At 41.9% G+C, this 9,207-nt stretch overlaps 1 protein-coding gene across 1 annotated transcript; it reads left to right on the forward strand.

The window, feature by feature from the left end:
* Positions 1 to 5,870: 5,870 nt before the first annotated feature.
* On the forward strand, positions 5,871 to 7,836 carry LOC147632840 (jasmonoyl--L-amino acid synthetase JAR6-like). Its single transcript, XM_086806943.1, has 3 exons — positions 5,871 to 6,299; positions 6,456 to 6,557; positions 6,798 to 7,836. The coding sequence occupies exons 1-3, from the start codon at positions 6,001 to 6,003 to the stop codon at positions 7,714 to 7,716; spliced, it is 1,320 nt and encodes a 439-aa protein (XP_086663069.1). The 5' UTR covers positions 5,871 to 6,000; the 3' UTR covers positions 7,717 to 7,836.
* The last annotated feature ends 1,371 nt before the right edge of the window (positions 7,837 to 9,207 follow it).

The raw sequence follows: 9,207 nt of genomic DNA on the forward strand, positions 1-9,207 counted from the left end.
TTTACAGAGGTCTGGCGTGCTGTACGCGTATGCACTTCTTCACAGACGCGACCACCTCCCTCGTTGGCACGTATTGCTAGTTCGGAGAGACTGGCCAAAGGTGCAACGGGAAGGGAAGCGAGAGTTAGTCCAGAGAGACTAGCCGTGTCTTCCGGGTATAGTCGGGAGCCGGAGAGCTCTGACGTAGGCCCTTCATCACCTTTGACTGCCACGGCTTCAAAGGGGAGTGATAAACTTCGTCGGGGGGAGAAATATGCTAATTACTCCATTGATGACGGGTACTTACTCTACAAGGGTAGAGTATGTGTGTACCAATTATTGGTGACTTTCGGGCCCAAATTCTTAAAGAAAGTCATGATAGTCCAAGTGCGGGTCATCCCGGGATTCAGAAGACCTATGCACTAGTAAAAAGACAGTTTTATTGGCCTAGTTTGTTTAAGGACGTCTAGACTTTATGTGCTGAAAGGCAATAAGTGCCAGGTCAATAAACATGAACGTCTTAAGGTTGGAGGACTACTCCAGGGGATGGAGGACTACTCCATCCCCTGGAGATTCCTCAAGGGAAATGGGAAAGCATTTCCATGGATTTCATTACCGGTTTACCCAAGACGAGTCGAGGGAATAACTTGGTGTGGGTGGTAGTGGACAGTTAACTAAAATGGCAAAGTTTATCGCCACGAAGAAAACTATTAAAATGCGAGAGTTGGCAAAACTCTTTATTGAACATCTCTACAAGCTATATGGCCTGCCCACAGATATAGTGTCGGATAGAGATAGAAAGTTCAACAGTCATTTTTAGAGGGAAGTCTTCAAAAAGTTGGATACTACTCTAAGTATGAGTACGGTGGATCATCCGGAGTCTAATGGTCAAACTGAAAGAGTTAACCAAATTCTAGAGGATATGTTGTGTTCTTATATTAGTAAGAAGCAATCTAATTGGGAAGAGTACTTGCCCTTATTGGAGTTTGCCTATTACAGCTCCAAACACTGAGCGACTGGATTTACACCATTCATGTTAATGTATGGATTCCAGCCAAGATCTCCGATGGCTGTAGGCCTAGAAAAGGAGAAGATTCAATCTTTCAAGGATTTCCTTGAAGATATGAATGATATGCTCCGAGCTGCACGTGAGAGTATTCGTAGCGCTCAGGATCGCACTAAAACTTATGCGGATAAAGGACGTAGAAAGGTGACCTTTGCAGAAGGTGACTTTGTATTCCTCAAGGTTCCTGCGCAGTCAGAAACCATGAAAACGGGAAAGTGTGATAAACTTTCTCCGAGATATTGCGGTCCTTTTAAAATCCTTAAGAAGATTGGGGATGTAGCATATAAACTTGAGTTACTGGAGAGTTCTCAAGTCCATCCTGTCTTCCATGTCAGTAAACTAAAGAAATCAGTTCACGGGTTAGAGAACGCAGTTTCTCTAGAGATTTTGGTGGACTTGATAGAGCCACCAAAGATACCACATGAACCTGAAAAGATTCTAAAGTATCATGACAGACAAACCTGACATAAAGTGTACCAGGAGGTACTTGTTAAATGGACAGATACAGATGAGGAGGTAGCTACCTGGAAACGTCGTAGTGCAATTTCCAAGAGGTTTTTCCAGTTTGTTTTCGAGGACGAAAACTCTTCTTAAGGGGGGGTAATGTCACGTAGGCTGTAACGCCTGTGACCGACGGGGCAGACTGGATGGCCAAGGACGTGGCCATCCGGGGTTCAGTGGGAGAGGATGCCCATGCGGAGTCATGGGCGGCTAGGCTAGTGTGGACGGCAGGCCACACACTATATACCCTGGGGGATGAGGGGCAATCCTCATTCTTCCTCTATGACTGGGTGGTGAGCCAGAGGCCGTCCCCTCCTGTGGTAACGCCCGTAGTGGTGTTACAACGATCTAACATAACCTCTAAGTTTTAGTCTATGCTTCATCATACACGTAACACCACATGTAATCTCTCTATGCATCATCATACACTATGGTTTTTGGCATAGAAGCATCTTACTAGCACTTGTTTTAGAGGTGTATACCACTTTTCTACCACTGAAAACTGATAAACTACCACTGAAAAATGGTATACTTAAGAAGCATCATCATTCACTGCATGGTCTTAACTTGGAAGCATCTTCTTACTAGCACTTGTTTTAGAGGTAGTATACCACTTTTCTACCACTGAAAAGTGGTATACTTAAGAATCATCGTCAAATTTCACTACATGGTATTAACTTGGAAGCATCTTCTTACTAGCACTTTTTTTTGAGGTGTATCAACACTTGTCAGTGGTAGTACACCACTTTTTAACCACTAAGAAGTGGTGTACTACCACTCGAATGTGCATTATGTAGGCAAGAAAATAACATAAAAGGGAGCATTGAAATAGCAACTCTATTTAAATTTTACTCGGAGGTAAATGTAACTCTAGATCCAACCTTCGAACCTTTACACAGACTAATGCTGATGGATGATTATTTGTTATTTCTAATATCATTTAGATGGTAAAACCGACATCACATGTCCCACTATGACATGGCATACTCGTGTTAGTGCCAGCCTGCCACACAACAAGTTGGTATCGTCCACTTGAAATTAGAGAGGAGAGATTATTAATCTTTGAATAGTCAAAGCATTCGAGAAGCACTTGAATGTGCATATCTGAGAGTGTAGAGAGGAGAGGTTAATAATCTTTGAGTAGTCTCGAAGATTTAGAGAAAGGATGCAATGTGTGTAAAAACCTCGTCCGCTGGGGGAAGCACTCTGCCGAGGCATCTTATAAATATATACGTACACATAGTACATACCTACTTACATATATATGGTGGTGCGTGTCCGTGTGTTGGGAAGTAGTGTTGAAGGCGTCTTATAAATCTATGGTGGTGTACGTCCCTTTTAGGATTGTTGTAAGATCAGGGTGTCCAGTTTTATCCAGTTTATGCTGGACTAGGACAATGCTTGGAGAGCAAATTTTGGGGGTACTTAAAATGAGATCAAGCAAATAATAGAAAATACGTTTGCCCTTAAATTAACCCAATATAGCTTAAATTAATATAAATTAGTCTAATTAATCAAAAATAATCAAAAATATGATGAAATGATAAACAAATGATCTTTCCATACTTAGAGTGATCCAATTTATTTTTCCATAGATGCACCATTACAAGTACACTAGTCCCTATAGGTTTTAGATGATTCAGATCAAAAATGTAATTTTACTAATTAGATTATTATTTAATATTTGCAGGCCTTCTGATAGTCTGGAAGAATTTTGAAAAAGAGATCATTAAAAATCCAACCATTGGATTTGTAATTTTTACTAACCACCACATTCTACTAATGTATCAGTATCTACCCACTCTTTTGATCTACAAGATTGAGGATTTTAAGTGGTAGCTATTGTGGGTACAAAAAGTGGCGTATATTATAACACTTTAAAGACCTTGAAATATTTAAAGAAAATAGACAAATATCTTAAAATTTTCTTGAAAAATCAAGTTAAGCTCCATATTATGTGAAGATCTAAGGTACAAAGTGGGAATCTCATATGAGTTTATACATAAAAGATATTAGCATTTTATGGAATCAGTTCAAATTTGGGACAGGGTGTATACATTGCCTTTGTACCTAAGAAAATGAGGACTTTTGACTATCTAATGCTTAATCAAATTATGCAACTATATTTCTAACTTTTAATATGATGTTCCAACAAAAGAACTTGAAACGAAATTCCTTCATTTACTAGGAGAGATTAGCCACTAAAGGTTAACAAATGCCTATTTTTTTACTATTTTACAGGGTGCTTGAGTGGACAAAATTGGGCAGCCTGATCTTGCAGCCACCCTTTACTTCTAATTCCCATTAAAGACATAGGGTTTGTGTGTGTCCCTTGTACTTCCGATTCCCTTGAAAGACATCGCAATGTTATAAGGTAATGAACCACACATAACATACCGTGTACATGAATACATGCGCTGTGCACATCGACTCACTATATAGTAATAATACATAAAGCGAGAATATAATAATTATCCCAGTATGACATGGGATACTCATGTTAGTGAGAGCCTGCCACACAACAAGTTGGTGTAATCAAGATTGAGTCGTCATCTTAGAAATTAGAGAGGAGAGATTAATAATCTTTAAATAGTCAAAGCTTTTGAGAAGCACCTGAATGTGCATATCTGAGAGTGTAGAGAGGAGATGTTAATAATCTTCATGCAGTCTCGAAGCTTTTGAGAAAACATGTAATGTATGTAAAAACCTTGCCATGGGTGGCAACACTATGCCAAGGCATCTTATAAATATATAGTTACATATACATATATATGGCAGTGCGTGCTCATGTGTTTTGAAGTAGTGTTGAAGGCATCTCATAAATATATGGTGGTGTCTGTCCCTTGTATTGAAGATTATATTAACACAAGAGGTAATGAGTAGCAAAAGCATAAAGCAAGAGAATTATTCTTCATTAGTTGATGGGCCTTATGTAGGCAACAAAATAACATAAAAGGGAGCATTGAAATAGTAACTCTATTTGACTTTTACTCGAGGTAAATGTAACTCTAGATCCAACCCTCGAACCTTTGCACAGTCTAATGTTGATGGATGATTTCTAATATCATTTTAGATGGTAAAACCGACATCACATGTCCCACTATGCAATGGCATACTCGTGTTAGTGCCAGCCTGCCACACAGCAAGTTGGTATCATAAACTTGTAAATTAGAGAGGAGAGATTAATGTTGTTGGGAAGCACTCTGCCGAGGTATCTTATAAATATATAGATACACATAGTACATACCTACTTACATATATATGGTGGTGCATGTCCGTGTGTTTGGAAGTAGTGCTGAAGGCGTCTTCTTATAAATCTATGGTGGTGTGTTCCCTTTTACTTCTAATTCCCATTAAAGACATAGGGGTTGTGTGTGTCCCTTGTACTTATGATTTCCCTGAAAGACATAGCAATGTTATTAGGTAATGAACCACACACAACAATCCATGCGCTGTGCACATCGACTCGCTATATAGTAATAATACATAAAGCGAGAATATAATAATTGTATCTAGTACTCTTGAATGTAAGACCATGTTTTTGATGACGATATAACCAACAACAACAGACACCACACCCACTATGGCATGGGATAGTAACATGAGTGAGGCCACCACGCAACAAGGTAAGGTGATCAAGATCGAGTCATCACCTTCGTCGAAATGAGTGAAGAGATGACAATCGCGCGTTACAAGTGCAATAAGGAGAGGAGTTTGAGAGTCCCTAGGTGATGGGTTCAATTCTTCTCCCTCTGCAAGCAAGCGATGGTACCATCTAGTGTGTGTGTGAGAGTAGTGTACTTTCAAATTTTCAGCCAAGCCCAAAACTAATATCATAATAATAGTAGCGAACAGAAAAGAAAAAGCGCATAGGGCAGTTAGGTCGGTGGGGTCTTCAAGGTAGGTGGTGCCAGGTGGAGGGCAAAAAGGGATGACGTTGCTGATGAGAAAATATAACTCGGTACTTGTTGAGACGACGGCCTCCTCCACGAATGGTAGTTCACCTCCTCCACGAATGGTGTGTGTACAAAAAGCGCAATATGTGGGCCGCCGCCATCCGCATGTTCAACGTAGAGAAACACACAGGAAAATACACGTGGTCCCTTCTCTCAGATGCCATTTGGCACTTCGAACTCAACCGGAGCCAATGTCAGCGCACACCTTTAGGAATCCTGGGATCCTTCATACGAGAAATATGTATGTGGTCGGTGTTGTTGAAGGCCTGAATGAAGAAAACTAGAAGAATAAATAAAGTCCAACATTTCCCGTGTTGGCTTATTATATAACACAGGGCCTTGTAAAAGCAGCAGCAAGGGAATTCCAACCATCGCATGTGAAACACTCGCGATTATACACACACATACACACACACACACAAAATTAGCCACCCCACAATCCCCGTTACGCTCCAACCACAATCAATTAGCCCCACTACTACGTACTCGATCACTACAATGCCTGGCCTTCCCTTGCCTCATATTGGCTTTGAGCCCACTATCGTCAGATTCGAGAAAATCACCGCGAATGCAGCTCAAGTTCAAGAATCAGTGCTCAATTCTATACTGGAAGAGAACGCTTCTTGCGAGTATCTCCGTAATTTCCGATTGCCCAACGGACACATTGATCCCCTCACTTTCAGAAGGTGTGTGCCTATGGTCACTCACGCTGACTTGAAGCCTTACATACAGAGGATCGTGGATGGTGAAATCTCCTCCATTCTTACGGCGTCTCCCATCGATGCCATCTGCTTAAGGTTTATCTGAGTATAGCTTGACATTCCATTCAAAATCTAATCTTATCGATCGTATTGCTCTCTAATTCACTCATATGATCAGTAAAAAAACATACCAAAGTGAATTTATATCTACCATGTATTAATGAGATTCAGCTACTGCACTGATCTGTTCAGCTCCGGAACTACTGATGCACGAGAGAAATACCTTCCTTACCACGAAGGCTTGAAGGCTGGTACCTTGGAGGTGGCTAGCATTGCTGCTGCATTCCGAGATCGGTGAGTTGAGACTTGCAATATTAAAGTAGCTTACCTGTAGATCGTATATATAATTGCTTGTTCGACTCATGATACCTCTTGCATATAGCGCGTGTGTATGATCAGTTTCTGCTGTTTTTCTTTCTCTTCCTTCCTGTGGATCCCTATTCCACACTATTGCTTTGATGTGCTCGACAATCCTCCAATTTTTTATTTATTTTTTAATAATTCATTGTGGCTAATTACACAATCCATATGCAGCGTGTATCCAACCGCACCAGGAGCTCGAATACTGGAGGTCCTATTTTGTGGGAAATTCTCCACTACAAAAGGAGGATTAAAGGCTGGGACTGCAACAACGCACATGATTAGGAGTGATGCCTTTAAATTGAGGCAAAAGCGCAATGGCGTGAGGCCATGCAGTCCAGACGAGGTGGTGTTTGGCTCAGATTGCTGGCAGTCAATGTATTGCCATTTACTGTGTGGCCTTCTGTACAGTCAAGAAGTGGAGGTGTTAAGCTCACCTTTTGCATATACATTAGTGGAGGCTTTGAGAACCTTGGAGAATGAGTGGCAAGACCTTTGCGAAGACATTAGGGTTGGGAAATTGAACCCTAAAATCACAGATAATTCACTGCTGATGGTTGCAATGGGCGATGTAGTAAGCCCTGATCCTAAGCTAGCAGAGGTGATCTCGTTGAAGTGCAGAGAGTTGATGGTGGGAGATTGGAATGGGGTGATAGAGGTGCTGTGGCCCCGGTGTAAATATGTGCTTTCGATAATGACGGGGGCGATGGAGGCCTATGTGGAGAAGCTGCGGCATTATGCGGGCTCCAAGGTGCCCTTGGTTAGCGCTGACTATGCTGCCACAGAGGGTTGGATTGGAGTGAATGTAAACCCAAGGTCAAGCCGCCCCAGCAACGTTTCTTTCACTATTGTTCCCAGCTTGGCCTTCTTCGAGTTTATTCCCTTGCACAGATCTAGATCGAGCACCACCAGGAAGTCCATGAGCGCCATTGACGACGTCCCTGCCGTTGCAGCTATTAGTGGCCCCTCTTCAACTGCCGCGTACGAGGAGGGCTCCCCTGTTGGCCTGACTGAAGTTAAAGTTGGCCAAGAGTACGAGATCGTCATGACAACCGCATGGGGTAAGCAAGCCGCCTCCTTTCTTGATCATTAATCGTTGGTGGATGACGAAATAATCACATGCCTGGGTTGCGGCATCGGTACGCCGTGGGCGGGAATCAAGCATTAACCGGCCGCCAACGTTTGAAATTAGTTGACTGATCACCCATTAATTAGGCTAATTTTAGCCAAAGGTCCTCCCTGTGGTTTGATCTATGTACAAAAAGGGAGATTCGCTACCTAAAAAAGGTCACGAGACACATGTCTACTACCTTATTATCACATTATTGCAAATGGTACTTCACTGTGTGTAAATACAATCGATTTCTCTTCTCCTAACATTTGGATTGTTGTCAATCCGAATTTCAAATATGCAACATAATGCCCGATTAAGGTATTCATTATAGCTAGGGTTCAACCATCGACCATGCATAGTAGTTTGGGGTCATCATGTCTATGCCCTTGCTTCTTGGTCCCCTACTTAAAAAAATAATCCCTTTTGATCCGCGAATGCTATTTACAATCCGTCTCCACATGTATTTTTTTCTCAATGTAGCAAAATTTCCCATGGAGGCGGAATGTCAATGCCTTGTGCTGATCAACAGATGTGAAAATCTGTACGATATAATTGCAGGTATTTTGGGCTACCCAGCTCACTAGCTGCTTGGGCAAGCAGGTTGGGTAAGTCTAAGAAGGCACCGTGCCTCATGGTTGTGACTAGCTTTCAAAGATCTAGTAGATGCTTAGGTGTTGTGATACATCCTTTGTTTAAGGGTTGTAGAAGGAGATTAAGACCAAGGAGAAAGTACACAAAGCTGGATCCAATAGCATAAGCTAAGGCTTGCAAAAAGGACCAACACTCATCCGAGGATAGTTTCCTTTCTTTCTCGCCTTTCCTTGCTCTTGCTCTTTCTCAAAGGCCTCGTACTTCTATTCAAAGACTGAGTGCTCTTCTCGCAAAGCATTTCTTCACGCTCTGCATCCAAGGCCCAATGCACATCATCAAAGGATTGTGCCTTTTCTTTAATGCTAGCTGCTTAGCAAAAGAGAGATCTCCTTTTCTGGGTGTTGTTCGTGATCTCATTTTGGTAAGAAAAAAGAGAAATCCAGGGGAGCCAGGGTGAAAGAGAATCAAGCTGCATTATCCGACCCTATATTAGTGAGAAAAAGTGCATGAGGGAGGAAGAGTAAGGTGGTCGTCGAGATGAGACTCGGCCTGGCCACGATGCCTCTGAGTGGTAGCCTTGTTGACGTTTGCACTCCCACAAGATCTTGGCATGCTCATTGACCACCCACTTCCACCGCATTACATGCTCCCACATCTCCAAGACGAGACAGATAAAGAGAGACACAGGGGAACACAATGGGAAAGACACCATAGAATCCACCAATACTTGCAACGTTTAATTTTTTCCATCACAACCTTTAAAAAATCTAAGTCAAATCACCTTAGAACTTTTGCCAGCATTTGAATTCACTTCCATTGATTTTCTTTTTATACTCATTGTAGGCCCTTATTTGAACTGCATCCTTCCCCCTGGTAATC

Source organism: Cibotium barometz, chromosome 13 (assembly GCF_041138505.1).
Source record: "Cibotium barometz isolate CiBa-2024 chromosome 13, ASM4113850v1, whole genome shotgun sequence".
Taxonomy (NCBI): domain Eukaryota; kingdom Viridiplantae; phylum Streptophyta; class Polypodiopsida; order Cyatheales; family Cibotiaceae; genus Cibotium; species Cibotium barometz.